The sequence below is a fragment of the Anoplolepis gracilipes genome, chromosome 11 (genome assembly GCF_047496725.1).
Source record: "Anoplolepis gracilipes chromosome 11, ASM4749672v1, whole genome shotgun sequence".
Lineage (NCBI taxonomy): Eukaryota > Metazoa > Arthropoda > Insecta > Hymenoptera > Formicidae > Anoplolepis > Anoplolepis gracilipes.
Genome location: NC_132980.1, coordinates 5,927,345 through 5,944,340, shown reverse-complemented (window position 1 = coordinate 5,944,340; position 16,996 = coordinate 5,927,345). Strand labels below are relative to the sequence as shown.

Genomic DNA, 16,996 nt, shown 5'->3' with positions numbered 1-16,996 from the left:
TTAATACAGCTTACATCAATATTTTCAGTAAAATTGTCATTAAAATTAGCAATTATTTTTATATTTTTTAATACAATTGATATCAAAATGTTTATTTTTATTTTTGATTATTTACTTAATCATAGATAAATTGGTTCACAATTATCGCAAAAAAAATTGCATTATTTTTTTAAAATTAAAATCACTTGGATATAATTTTTTGAAAATATTATAAAATAAATTTTCGATAATAATACATAAAGTCTCTAGTTAAATTAATCATCAATGTACGATGTTGTCTTTTGTGATAACCCAAGCAGAACAAAAAGTCACAATAATGTCAAAATGACATCATAATGATTAATAAAAGTCATATTTTGATCATGACATAAAATTGATTAAATTATGATTTTGAAATTTAAAGATGCTGTTTGGCTGATTCGTGATAATTTGAACTTATATTATTTCGGAAAGTCATAATTGTTTGTGATTATTAGATGCAAATCTAATCTAAACTGGAACACAATTCCTGTATTAATTCTTTCCAATTCCGCTCAAATCCGTCAAAATGATTATTATGATACTTGTGAAAAAAATTCATTCCACTCCGTAGAGTGCGTCAAACTGTGCAAATTTTCCGAGACAAAACACGTCCTTACTTTTGAGAAAAAAAACGGGAGGGAGGAAGGAAAAATTCAAAATCTGACAAATGCTTCTTAAAGTACAAAATAAAAAAAAAATTTTAAATACGACAATTTTTCGTGAAGTTGTGATTATCTAAAGTTACGTGAAATTTTGATATAAATTTTTGTTGCGATAATTTTGTTGCCCAGTGTATTACATCAACAGTAGCAATTCTTTGTTTATTCACAAAAAAATAAAATATATTCAAAATGATAATTAAACGCTCTATTTATTTTCAAAATAAAATTTTATAACAAATTTAAAAATGAGTAAGAAGACTTACTCTTTTGTGTGGTACTTAAAGAAATATTATGTTGAAGGGTAGGCTCACTATCAACCTGAGCGATGTCGTCTTCAGAACTGTTTTCATCGAAAAATCGTTTCTTTTTCATTTGTCTTTTAGTTTCAAAATCTGAATTAAGATCCGAAGTATATTCTGCTTTTGCACATTTTGTTTTAGCTTTCAGCAAATTACCTTAAAAGTTAAATAGACATATTAATATTTATATTATAAATATATAATTTCCAATTGTAATGTAGGTTTACATATATTCATATAATATTCGATTGGAATATTGCAAAATTGACAACATTCGCATTTGATAAGAATATTCGTAGAATATTGTGTGCTATCTGGGACTAGAATCCTTATGAAGGGGTATTCCATGTATATTCATATGCATGATAATTTGGCCGTTATCAGTTAGATAATAGAATAATTATTCAGGGTTAGGATCAGTTAAAATAAAACTTCAAGACACTAATATTCTTACAGTGATTAAATGTAAATTTCAAATGAGTCTTTTTTTATGTATGCTCAGTGACTGACAGACACTATTATTAGAAAGTAGAATTATGATGTTTTTATTTACAAAAATCTGAACTCTTGTAAAAAATTACATAATAAAGTAAATAAAGCATAAATGTTCAGAAAATTTTCAATTATTTAAACATTATTTTTTTCGAAGAAAAATAAAAGAAGAATGCATGCTCGTCGATGAACGTGATAAAAAAAACGTAGCTTTATTGTGTGTTCTTTAAATCAGTTTTCTTGTAAAAATTATGACATAAAAAAAATTTGCTAATTACATTAAGCAGTTGTAGGCAATTTATCACAAAATGTACAAATTTTTCTATTTCTTCAGATAAAAAATGTTTAAAGACATGATAAGAACATATACGTATATATGTAGATTAAATAAATTATAAGTAGATATTAAAAATAAAAATAATTTTGGATTTAGAATATATAAAACAAGTTAAACTTTAGCATCGAGCAAAATTTGCATGTTCATATAGCCACGATTTGTGTAAATATTTTTAAAATTTTAGATTGAATAGATCGTAAATATTTACCATAAATATCCTCGCAAATGTTTGAAAAATATTTACAAAATAATTACTATAAATATTTATTTTTTTCTTATCATAAATATTACATAACATATTTTATCTATATTTTAAAAATATGTCGACTAAAGATTTTTATAAAATATGTATAAAATAATTATATAATATTAAAAAAAATATATTTTTATAAATATTTATCATAAATTGTATGCTGTCTAGGTAAGTTGTTAGATTTAATTTAAATTAATATATATTATAATTTATATAATCAATTTGAGTAGTTTTATAAATCTCTTTTATTTGAATTTTTTAACGTGCGCACATTAATTTCATAAGATTAAAACTATTACTTGTTTTTTAAAATCAGAGTAGAGTCTAATGGAATTTACTGGAGTTTGAAGTTGAATATGGTAATTTAAATAATAAAATGTTCATGTTATTAATTAAAAATTCAAGTCCCTATTAGTAGAGAGCTTAGTCGTAGGTAAAAAAGGGCAAGGATATTATTTTTGAAAAAACTTTAATTTGTGCAAATCAGCATGATCGGAAAACTTTGAAAATTTGGATTTATTTTTGGTGGATAAATAATGCCCCATATGTTAAATAGATTACACTTTCCTCATGTTTGATAATATTGATAAAATCTGACAAAAAACTTTGTTTTTAACTGCTTTGCATTAAAAAATATATAAGTATATCCTATAGTTCTAGAAAATAAACTCTTATAATAATTGATTAAAATTTTAAATTTAATGTTTAAATTGTTTTTTTAATAAATAAAAAACTTGTCTTTGTCATATTTTATTAATCTACACCGAATACGAATGGTGATAAATTGAAAATATGTGAAAAAATTAATTTACATATTCTGACACATAATACAAAAGAAACGTACAATATTTTTCGTTTTTCATCTCGCAATTCATTAAGATTGTAATGAGTAGCAAGCGCTTACTAATAAGCCATAAAAGTGTGTGTATCGTACATATACATACCTACGTTTTACGATCAGATGCATTATTTGTTTATGAAAGGAAAAAAAAATTTTTTTGTAATATTTATCAAACTTGTCAGCCTAGTTATATTTAATTGAATAATTCACTATTTTTTACTGATTTAAAAACTTATAAAACCGGATTGATTAATTATTGTAATAATAAAAAAATTTTTCTATAATGAAAAATTTTTGTTTTATCATTGACGTGCTAACACACAAACAGTTCACTCATTATTTTTTCTTATCTTATCAAAAACGCAATATCCATTATCATTTATAAATTACCAAAAATTATTACAGCAAACATAGCTATACATAAAAAAAAGATTTAAGAACGTGGTCAAAAATAAATTTCTATAATAGATTACAGGATTTTTGAAAATTATAATTTTGATTAAAAGGGTATGCATACCTATTTTGAATGAGATCTAGTATAAAAAGATCTGATTGGTATCTCAAATATTTTACATTTTTAGGCAAATATCACAATAATTCAATCTTGCAGAATAAAACAGATAAGTACTAAAAATTGATTATGAACCCGGTAAAAAATTTCTCATATATAATTATATATAACAATATAAAAGTATATAGAAATATATAAAATTCTGTATAAGTTATGTATAGTTATGTATAGTATGCATAATTTTGTATTATCGTTGACTGACATTTAGCCAACATTAATATAAAATTATATATAATTATACAACAAGTCATATATTATTATATATAATTATACATAACTTATATAAAATTTTATATATTTCTATATAATTTCATATGGTCATATATCATATATGATTATACATAACAAATTTTTTACCGGGAAACATTATGAAAATTATGAGAATTGCTTATAAAACATTTTAATAAATAAGCCGAAAAGTTTTAAACTATTTTTTTGCGATACTTAACAAAAGAGGTGTATTACTAAATAAATTTCATATTCATATTATTCTTTAAACAGACGTCGAATAAATATGTATTAACCACGCGGTTCATGAATAGAGACGTCTCGCCTAACGAACTGTCAAACGTCAGCTGCCAGCATTAGTAGTCCAGAGTGCGCCTGTAAAAAGGTTACACGATCGGATTTATCTCTTTGTGTTATGTATATGAACAGGAAGTTCTTCAAAATGCGAATTTCTATGATAAAAATTTAAATATGTTTGCCTTTATATGATTTTGATAAAACGACCTGAATACCTAAAATAAATAATTTTAATATTCCATGCATCACTTGAATCACTTATTACAACTTTCGTTTGAAATATTTTCTGGCAAGCACTTTATTTCCGAAATATTCGGCTGTCTTGGACTTTGGTTACATATTAATATACACACGCATACGTACACATTGCTGGTCATTAAAATTATAATATTAGATATATTTTCATATGTATATAGCCATGATGTAATATAAGTGTGCATATCATTCCCGAAGATGCGCAATCATTGGTTAATTAGAAATTGATCAAAAAGAGCTACAGGCAAATTGGAGAATAATTACCCAGACAGCACAATATTTATGATAAATATTGATAAATTTTTACGAAAATATAAATTTTTTTGAAATATTATATAAATAGTTTATGCATATTTTATTAAAATCTTTATTCGACATATTTTTAAAATATATAGATGAAATATTTTATATAATATATTTATGATAAGTAAAAAATAAATATTTATAGTAATTTTTTTGTAAATATTTCTCAAATAGTTGCTATGATATTTATGGTAAATATTTATGATCTATTCAATCTAAAATCTTAAAAATATTTATAGTAATTATTTTGTAATATTTCTCAAATAGTTGCAAATGATCAACTAATTAGACATTGGTCCAAAAATTGCCATTATATGTTACATACTTATACCTATTTTCTTAAATCATGTATAAAGTATTGCAAAATGACCAGCAGTATATGTGTATATATGTATGTATAAAATTTAATCAGAAAACAGAGTTAATTGATACCTACCTAATATAATTAGAAAAAAAAAGCAAAAATATAGTTTGAATCTTGAAGAATATGGGACGAATCTCACAATATTGGAAATATATATAATCAAAAATTTTTCCTTTTATTCCTTTAAAATGATTAATGAGGTTCTATTGCAAATGATAATTATTTGACACGATATCCGAGTTCAGAGGCACAAAATGAATTTTTTTCTAAGATGTTCTGCTACTCATTTACATCTTGCACTTAATGCACTAATTATCTTTATTTTCAATTATTAGCAGTATTCAGTCACTAGGTTTATTTAATAAAAAAATATAAAACCACAATAATAATAAATAATAACAATAATAAATTTTTTATAACTATAAAATTCAAGATTATTGCAGGCAAAATTCGAAGTGAACCGAAATATCTGTATGACACTTTTATATTTTGAGTTTAATATTACATTTTAGTAATTTATAAAATTTATATACAATATATAAATATAGATTTTCATTTAAATGTTTTCTTCTAATTATATTCATTTGCGTATATATAAGTTTCAGTAAAAAAAACGTTTATAATATAGTTCAATTTTTATTAACAATGCATATATATAATAAATAAATATAAAATTTTATTATTATCATAGACATATATGTAGATATATATGGATAATTCAAGTGAAAAGATGAATATTTTATTATTAAACAAAATATTAGAAGCGTAAAAAATAATTTCCCTTTATTATTATTCATAATATTTTATATTTATCCTTTCAAATTTATTTAAAATCAAACACAAGTTCGCTAAAATTTTTTTCTCACAACAGTCATTTATCACCTTCCAAAATGTTAAATAAAATGCCAATATACAATGACAGAAAAAAATTTCGTTTGTTAATAGTCATTTCCCTCTAAATAGATCAAAAAATTGCATTTCTATATAAATGGATGCAACACATCACTCAATCACTTGAGTGTCTAGTAAGTATCTGTGTGTTATTGATACATCTCTCTCTTTATATCTATCCAAATTTTAAAAGCTACACTAATCATGAATAACTATTGCATAATGAGCAATATTGTGCTACTGGATACATTTAATGTTAGCTTGAAGAACTCTAATATTGTTATACAGAAATTTGATTAAATTTTGTTCGTTATAATCAGATTTTTATTGTTATTATAAAAGTGAAACTGGATATTGTTGCTTTGTAAATTATTTCTTCTTTTTGATCAACCATAAAAATAAATATTGTATGATAAAAAATTAAATTAAATATAATAAATTTTAAAAATTAAATATATAAAGTATAAGAACAATATTTATATTACTTAAATATTTATGGGTATACTTCTTTGTGTATCATGAATTGACTTCATGATTTTGCAAAGATTAATAAAGGATTTAATATTTATAAATAAAAAATCAATCAGTGGATATATCTTACGTATAGCAAACAATAAATAACTAGAGGGAAGCTATTTAATAATTTTTATCATATCAAACATGATATCAAATATAAAGGGCCATATTGTGTATATAAGACTATTAACGAACGAAACTTTTGCTGTCATTTTATCATTAGTGTGTATATTGGTATTTTATAAAAAAAAAAATATCCCAATAGATTTTATTATTTAACTTTAAAAATACTACGTGTTACTCGGAGGAGCAAACATGTTAGATGTAATACAGCTTAACTATTTGTTATTTTATTCCTTCCGAATTCATCTCCCTGATTTAAGTTGAACCCAGTAATTTTTTACTTTTATATTTTCGAATATTTCAGATCGTAAGCTTCTATAAAATAGCTTTTTTAATATTATTATGTATATGTAAGTAAATCGACATTTCAAAATATTATCCAGTCACATTATCTTTTCGAAATAAAAATCTATAACGTTATCAATATCCTGGTAAAAAATTTCTCATATAATTATATATAACAATATAATTATATATAACAATATAAAGGTATATAGAAATATATAAAATTCTGTATAAGTTATGTATAGTTATGTATAGTCTGCATAATTTTGTATTATCGTTGACTGACATCTAGCCAACATTAATATAAAATTATATATAATTATATAAGTCATATATTATTATATATAATTATACATAACTTATACAAAATTTTATATATTTTTATATAATTTTATATGGTCATATATCATATATGATTATACATAACAAATTTTTTACCGGGATGCTACTAAGCAATACATTAATTATGACATATTTTAAACAATTTAAATATATAATTTAAATATATATAAATAAAGAGATATCAAGAACTTAAATATAATAAGAAAATAAAATGCAAAAGTATATGTTATTTGATAATCATTGAAGTACAAAAAGGCAGTCTACTGATATAAAGATACAATATTTTATGTGCATATGCATGTATGCTTCTGTTTGTGCAAAATAAATTTTTTGTATATGAATATTATTTTATGTTTACTCAACTGTAAAATAATTGTAAATTTAAATATTGTTTATAACTGATCGAAGAGTAAATATGTTATTGGTACAACTAAGCCCGTTTTTGTCCATGTTGAAGCAAATAAAACTTTAACCAACCACCAGATCAGACCTAATAGAGCAGCTTGTAAACCCAAATTTGCAATCATCAATCTAAAACATAAATATACATCTATTATTAAAAAAACATAATACTCCTTATTTTCTATCATTTTTAAAATTTTACAAAGTTGATACATTTCAATTAATCAAGGCAATTATTTTTTTAAACGTTTGAGATGTCACCTTTTAAATAATATTTATATATTATATGATTAAAGTTTTTAAAGTTTAATTTGAAAAATTCATTAATCGGCAAAAAGGGGACTACTTTTAGATCATAAACCAGGGTTAAGAAGTAACGCCGTTACCGTTACAGTTACTTTTTTTTAGTAACGTAGTGATAACGGCGTTACTATTTTTTTCTTTCTGTAACTGTAGCGGTAACGTAGTTGCATTTTTTTTGTTTCTCTCTGGTAATGGTAATGAATTCAACAGTTACTTTTATCATTACTTTTTATAGATGGAACCTATTTATGACATATTATATTTTCTATTTTCGTATATTCAATCTTCAATTATCAACACATATTCATATAGGTAACATCTTTGTAAGCGCGTTCTGAATATGGACCATAATTATGAGAGTACAACAAATATATTGTGTATTTGACTATAGTTATAAATTTAATGTAAACCAAAATTTTTTTATTTATACTTTGTGTTCAAAAATTTTTTTCCTTATTATTTATGCTTTTACAAATTTAAAATAAAAAATTTTAAAAATTTATTGATATTTTATTAATATTTTAATTATTAATTTTTTTAATAAAATATATTACAAAAGTATATTTTTTATGTAATTTTTGATCTTGTAACATTAAAAAAGTAACGAAAAAAGTAACCAATAGTTACTTTTTAAAAGTTCCCTATCCCTGGTAATAACTAATAATTATTAATATTGTCACATCGACGAGATATTATTAAAGACCTAGATAAATTTTTGTGATTGTCAAGTGGACTGATGGATCCAGAGGTAATAAAGGTAATAAAAGATTGATGATGTTATCGACCGTTTGACTGCATTGAAAAAAATTACATAAATTTTTCAATTAATATTCAGCTATTGTTTTTACTATAAAAAATGTATTCTATATCTCAAGAATAACAAAATAAATGTTTTATTGTACAAATTCACAGGTTTGTTATCAACAAACATTGGTAAAAAACTTTTATTTCAATTTGTTATTCCTGAAACAGCTACATAAAAAAATCTATACATTTTTTATATTAAAATAATAGTTGACATTGAGAATTTTTCAGTCACATTAAGTCCTGTAAGATCATCTCTAATAGCATCTCATCAGTGATACTGTTTAAGAGAGAAATATGTTCTTACGGCATTTACTTACATTCTATCCTTGGAACGTGCTTTCGGCAAAGATTTCGGCGACTCATTATGAAGATACATTCTGACACCTTGTATCAAATCTATAAAATAGTCTTTCCAGACCAATGGCTTAATGTCTAATGTAAATAATATTTGATCGTCTGGGGATAATGATTCATGCAATTGTTGCAAATGTGGATTATTAAATCTCCATTCTTGGAAAATAAATTTCTCAAGACGTTCTAATGATTTGCTAACATTTGTATGTAAACGAACCAGACTGAAAAAAAATTAGTAAACATTATAATTAATTTAAAAAGAATTTTATACAAGATATATTTTATATAATACATCTCTCTCTCTCTCTCTCTATTTCATAATAAAACTTACATTGGACGGCCTCCAAATAATCGTGTAATTGTATCCAAAATGTAGGCAGGAATAAAATGAACAAAAATGGCAGAAATTCTAAACCAGAAAAGCGATGGGACAAATTTCAGATATGGATACCAAACAGCACTTCGTAATGGATACTTATGTAAATAATGGTTAACTTCCTTCTCAACATTTTGCCATTGGAAAGCATTGCACGTACTAGATGTACAGTGGTATACCTTTAATCCCTTGTCACTGGAATTGTACATTATTTCAGAAAAATATTAATATTAAAAAAAAAAGTTATACCATATTTCCATAAAATAAAAATGCATAAAATTTTTGTATCTAGAATTACCTATCCCGATCGACACTGTAAGCTGCGACAATAAGGCTGTTCACTACTATATCTACTGGAATGTAATCATAAATAAGATTTTCTGCAACTGGCAATCTTCTCACAATACCCTTACTAGCACCCATTATGAAACCTTGTGGTCCATTTTTCGATATTGTCCATCCAGGAACTGGCTCTTTCCAAGCTCCTATTACTAAATATATAAAATTAAGTTTAAAATTACATATCAATAATAATAATAATTCATGTTAAATAAGCAAGTATAGCTTACTCATTGAAGGGCGCACAATAGATGCTGGAAGTCCTCCATTTGCTACTTCATGTTCGGCCAAATGTTTAGTGAATGTATAAGGATTTGCGTGACCTTTTAATAATTCAGGTGTCTTTGCATCTAAGGCAGCAGCATCCAATGTACTAACCAGTTTCAGAACTGTGTTCACATCCGCAGGTGCAGGATACACTATCTCATCCACATTATGCAACATTGAATTAACATATGCGCTAGAGACATGAACCAGCACCTAACAAATATCAAATATAAAAATTATAAAAATTATAAAAATATTTAAGAAATTCATAAATAATATTCCTTTTATAAAATATTTCTTAATCTAGTGTAAATATTGTTTTTTTACCTTGAGGTTCTTAATTTCCCGGCAGAGTTCAATGACTCTACGTGTTCCTAACAAATTGATGTTTGTTGTAGTCTTCAGATCAGCTTCAAAGTCTAATGTAGCAGCTGAATGAAAAACAACTTGTACTGTATTTATCAAGGTTGTTCGGTCTTGCGGAGACAGTCCCAAATTTTCTTCCCCAACATCTCCGCCAACTGCGATCAGTTTTTTAAATAAATCAGTTTTCTTTTCCTCTTTCAGTCTATTAAAGACCTGTACGTAAAGAAAAAAGTTAGAATAAATTATTAAAATATAATAAAATAATAAAAAGTAATAAGTATAAAATACATAAATATACATTAATTAATTAAATATATATATATATATATATATATATATATATATATATAATAAAATATAATATAAAATAAAAATAAATAAAATAAAATAATGAAAGAATACAAGTGCAATAAGAATAATCTGGAATATGCTAATCACCGAATTTTTCGTCAGTTCCTCTAATCTTTCTGCAATCTCCTTTCCCTTCTTCGGCCGAATTAGTAGATAGATATTTTTGACGTCGTGACAGCATCTCAGGAGTTTTTCAACCAGGCAGATACCGACGAAACCGGTACCACCGGTAATAAATATGCTTTTTCCATTATAGAAATCCGTTACGTGCGATGCCATTGCTCCCTAACGGTATTATATTTCTGCTGAATATAAACTGACGATTGACACTTCTGCAAGGATGACACTTGGAATCGACGCGTAGAGTTTTATAGTTGACACAAGCACGCACGAACGAAAAGATGAAGAGACAATTCGAAGCAATGTACCGTCAGACTTTAGATCACGGAACATATACTTCCCCCACCACGTTAAACGGAAAAATGCAACTGAGCAAATACCAGAGAGATTTGACGTGTATGTGTATCGTAACCGGAGTTTACCAGATGGCTGCGTTTGGGAAAATGCTATTCGCGCTAAAAATGTCGTTCATCTATCTACGTTACTTACTGAGAAAGTCGAACGCTAGTACTAGTAATGTCTTCTTAAACGTACCGTAGTAACGGGTAGCGGCTTAATGACATCTGACTTTCGGTAGCATTCGTGAACGTTCGGTAACCGCTGCCAGGATCGCGCGAGCCGCGCGATATGTCAAATAGTGGGGATTATGCATCTCACGATCCGGCAACACTGAATCGAGCTACAAATTACAAATGCAAATATCGTGGAGATTAATTGAAATTATATGTCCATATATCCAATATACATATTTTTATAACTGTGACATAAAAAATATTAGCATATGAAATATCAAAAGAGTTTGCTTGTTTATTCCATTATATATATAGTATCTACGTTAAAAAAAAACATTTAGCCTAAGTAAATATTGAACGTCTTTTAAGTCACGTCGTAGAATATATAAGCCTGACTTTATATTTTGCTTTACGTAAACGCGGAATTGTTTCCTTGAATAACTTTACGTAAAATGGAGAACGTATCGATGCATGGATAGTCCAAAGTACGTTTATATATTCATGTTAATTTCATTTTACGGTTCTCGTAAAAAGTATTTGCACGCGCAGCAATATTCTTTTTGCGCGCGCTTGTATAACGTTGAAAATGCAATGCCAATTAATTTTTTTTGCGTATGTTAGTACATTTTTTATCAATGACAATGCTTTTTAAATACGATATGAAGAACATATATATTTTTTAATTTTTATTATAAGTTAGAGATTAAAATCGCTAGTATTTAATTGTAAACAACGGGTTAATTAAAACGACCTGACTAGCCAAAATCATTCAATTTATTCACACGACGTTTCGACCATATGGTTGTGGTCCTTTTCAAGTGTAAACGTAAATTAAGAAAGAGAAGAAAATATCCAATGGGACATGTTTAAAAGTAGAACTTAATTATGGAACAATTAAATATGTCACTTAGTTAAAATCAACGGTTATTAAATTTGAGATAAACACAAACAACGAGACACGTCATGTCAACATGAGTTTTTACAGTTTCGTTTAAACATGTCCCAATGGATTCTTTCTTCTCTTTCTTAATTTACGTTTACACTTGAAAAGAGGACCACAACCATATGGTCGAAACGTCGTGTGAATAAATTGAATGATTTTGGCTTAGTCAGATCGTTTTAATTAACCCATTGTTTTTAATTTTTATTTCAATAAACGTATTATATATTATTTATTATACGCATTTATACGCAAAATATTTTTATAATTATATAAAAAAAATAGTATAATGTTAATTGATATTTAAAGAAGACGTGTAGATTTTCTTTACAAAAAAAAAAAAAAAAAAAAACAAAATGCTTATGATTAGATATTATGTAAGTTTAATTAATCTTGATATGTTAAATCACGAAAATCGTGATGAAATCATTAAATTATCATACATGTTTCGTGTTTTAATACATTTACTGCTGTGTTTAAGATCTCTTAGCTAAAAGATAGTTTTGATTGCAGTCAGACACTTTCCATTTAATGACGGAGAATTAACTTCGTGGTGAAACAACAGGGAAATAATTGCACGTGTTGTGCGGTTTCAAATGGAAAATGGTAGACGAACTTGTGATTAAACGACGCAGTAACATTGTGACGCCAGATACATAAAAAGTAACTGGTTGCATTTGCAAAACATATCATTGAGAGATGCTATTAAAAATAGTTTATCTGGAATTCTCTTGGAATATGTTTTCAATTAAAATATTTTTGTGTATGATTTGAAGTAATGAAAAATAAAAAATAAAAATGGCAAAATGTGATAAAAAATTCAACACCTTTCTTATATAATGTTAATATTCTCGATTAAATCAAATTGATGTAAATATTCGTAAGCCTTAATCCATGAAAAGTAATAATTTTTTAAATATTTTTTTCATTACATTTTTTTATATTTAATTTCTAATGTCATATATATGCAAAATTATTTTTGTCCTTCAGGCGCATTATTAGTATCATTGACGTATAAGATATAATACAATAAATGTGAAAGATAAGTAAACGTTTCCAATAAGAAATGACTAGTTGAAAAGAAGCCTATTCAACACATCTATTCAATTCATTTGACGTATCTACATCTATTCGATGTTTTTTCAACTATTTCTTACCTGTAATTAGCATATGCATATATATGTTGAATTAATTAGTTATTGTCATTCTAAAGATACTTATGAAAAAATATGATAAAAAGTAGTTAATTAAAATAAAACATATATATTCTTAGACAGCACAAAATATTCAGAGAATATTTTAATAATGATTTCTATACGTTTTAAGAATATTTAAAAAGAATATTCTTATATGTTATATATGTTCTTGAATGTTCTAAGAATGTTATTGAAATATTATTTGTTAAATTCTTAAAATATTCTAATAATATTTAAATAAATATTCTTATAATATTTTATTTTGTTTATGACAAAAAATATATCAAAATATTCCTATAACATCTTACGAACTTTTCTTTGTCATCATCAAATCATACTTTATTTGTATGTCGCTATGTGGGGCAGAATCTGTTATTTATATCCGTATTTAAGTTTTTGTCATGAGAAAATTTGCTAAATCGTAAAAAAGAGACAATGCGAGAGAAAAAGAGAAAGCATAATGACAGGATTCTTATTTCGAATTCCGGGAGCGTTCCGTTTGACCATGTCACGATTGACCACAGCCACTTATATCGACCGATGCCTAGGGTCATCAGCAACGATTAACTAATCAGAGAGCCTCATTTTAAACTGGCCAATTGGCGACGTGGTCAATAGACTCCCACCCCTTATTCCTAGCCGTAGCTATATGTCGCCACTGTCAATTCAGAGTTCTCGGCTCTGGGATCATTGTACAGAGTATTTCGTCACATATAGCTCGTTGTCAGTACGACCGGTTGCCTGCCCATAGGGGCGGAAAGTCGGTAATGCAGGAAGAGATAATATTATAATATTCTTTTAGATATATGCTTTAAAATATTTATGTCACAAGTTCGCTATTTTCTTGCAATTTAATTTCTTCTTCTAACAGCTTATTGCGTGTTAATAGCGTAACAGCTAGTATACTTCGTCGAAAATGTACGCGCGTAATCGGTATTATCTATTCCTGCATTACCAACTTTCCGCGCCTATGGGTAGGCAACCGGTTGTACTGAGCTGTATGTTGACGAAACATCCTGTACATGGATCTGTTTCACCGCTAAAATATCAATCTATCGAATCAATTTTTAATCAAATTGACGAATGTATTACACCAATGACAAACCAATACAATGTAATTGACAAATTTATTATTGAAAATATATAAATATGTTTTATAGCTCTCTGAAAAATAACAAAATAAATATTTGTAACAAAATAAATAATGTACCAAATCACAGTTTTATTACTGACAGTACAACGATTTACCTACCCCCAGTAGCTCGCAGCGAAAGGTTTTTTCCAGTCACGCTAAAATCCCGTCCCAGACAGCACCAAGTTACCTAAAAAAAGGACTATTAAAACTAGACATACCTTTATCAAAGACATCTTTTAGACAGATCGTATAGTTGACAAAAAGATGATTAAAAGTCAGTTCATGACCTGAATTTTGAATGACTTTTAGTGCAAACTATCGAGACAAGCTAAGTTGACTTTTGACGAATTTTTATAAGGGAATAAAAGATCTTGAAATCTGAAACCAAATAATGGAGATTATAAGTAAAGGAGCAATATATATTGCAAACGAATAATGAACAAGAGTAAAGTATAGTTCTTTTTTTTTTATTTTTTATCAAATAATTGTATATATTAGAAACATTTTTATAACTTTTTTATAAAATTATTAATTAAATAACGTCTCTTTATTAATGTTTTCTCATGATCGGTTTCATTGGGGTTTTAGATCTAGACTTGGCATCTGCTAAGATGATACCAATTATTAGAATGATGATAAATACTAGTGCGACAAATCTTTGTGAAAAAAAGAAATTGAAAGTCATTTTTTTTTTAAAGATGTTACATGTGTTCTAAATTTATTGCAGGAAAAAATATAATCTTATCAGTTTTTTCTCAATATAATAATGAATAATTATGATTGAAAATATGAAACTTTTTTTTATAATAATTAATAATAATCAAAAATAATAAATTTAACCATATACTAAATTTATTGTGCTTGAAATAATTATATATCTTTTATATTTATTATATTTTTATTTTTTTAGTTTATATTTATTGTACTTAAAATAATAAATTATCTTTTGTGTCTTACTTTTATTTTTTAATTTATTTTATCTTGTTTAATAAATTGGAATTAATGAATTAAATAAAAAAACTGAAAAGGTTGAAAAATAATATTGATATTATCTTAAGGAGAAATATATTTTATAGTAAATATAGTAAATATCAATATTGTAAATATTTTATAATATAAATATTTGAATATTATGAAATTAGCTAACCGCTCACAACTGCATATAACTGAACATGAATCTACTAAGAAAAATGAGTTATGTTGATACATTTGATGATCAATTTTTAATAATTTTGAGGTAAATTAAAGATTCAACAATTATCTTTAAATGTTAATTCATATATGTATATTTGAAATTTTCGAGCATACATATGAAAATTAGAAATAAACGACGCAGAAATATTTAAGAATGTTTCTCTTTTTTTGTGAATATATTGAAATGTATTGACATAATTATAATATAAAGAGTTTTTTTTCATGAAATGATGACATAATTCTTTTTTTCTCTCTTTCTGTTTTTTTCCTGTCTTACGTAAAAACTTCTTATTTTTTGTTTTATAATTTCTCTTTGAAACTAAATATAGTATACAAGGATATATATATATATATATATATATATACAAATTTCAAAAGTTTATTTAAAAAATGGAGAATATGACACATTGCCTTATATATATATATATATATATATATATATATATGTTTACATATACACTTTTTTCACGTAAATAAAAACTGTCAAATTCTGTATATTATTTTATTAGGTTTCATTTAGTGACACAGGTCAACACAAAGTCATTCTATCTTTGTTATGGGATGTTAAAAAAAGACAAGATGATTGAGTTGACTTATGTCATTAAATGGAAAGCACCTAATAAATTAATATACAGATGTCTTACTATAAAGTGTGTTTTTTTCGAAATTATTAAAGATAGCGATAAAGATGGCGCCTTTTCAATGACAAAGAATCGCCGCCAATTTCTTAAAAACTACAAAAAATAGAACTTTATTTTTTTTTAATGGAACCATCCTAATTTTTTTATATCAATCGATTCTGCGTAAAAAGTTATAAGGATATGATAACCCACAATTTAATAATTTACAAGATATTTTACATTTAAAATTTTAACTTGACATTTTACATAAACCATAAAATACCTTATAAAATATTTATTTTTTAAATTTTATTTTAATATTTTTATGCACAGAATAATAAGAATAATTAATTGATGTAAAAAATTACATAGATCTATTCAAGAAAAAAATATGAATTTGCAATGAATTGTATATATGTATATCATTTTTAAAAGGTTAATGGCGATATTTTGTGTGTCATTTAAAAGGCTAATAATAAAAACCATAAAAAATATAAAAAGAATTTCCTTACTCATTTTTAATTGTTTCAGAAAAAAAAACTACTTTATATGAGATATCCTGTATAATATTAAATATATATTTAATAGGTAAAACTTAATACATAAAAATATATTTCTCAAATATTTGCCGAGA

General features: G+C 25.3%; 1 protein-coding gene across 1 annotated transcript; it reads right to left on the bottom strand.

The window, feature by feature from the left end:
- Positions 1-5,851: 5,851 nt before the first annotated feature.
- On the bottom strand, positions 5,852-11,361 carry LOC140671383 (putative fatty acyl-CoA reductase CG8306). Its single transcript, XM_072902632.1, has 7 exons — positions 10,733-11,361; positions 10,256-10,507; positions 9,892-10,141; positions 9,621-9,813; positions 9,278-9,517; positions 8,910-9,167; positions 5,852-7,611 (listed from the first exon to the last, which is right to left on the bottom strand). The coding sequence occupies exons 1-7, from the start codon at positions 10,922-10,924 to the stop codon at positions 7,473-7,475; spliced, it is 1,524 nt and encodes a 507-aa protein (XP_072758733.1). The 5' UTR covers positions 10,925-11,361; the 3' UTR covers positions 5,852-7,472.
- Between the last annotated feature and the right edge of the window lie 5,635 nt (positions 11,362-16,996).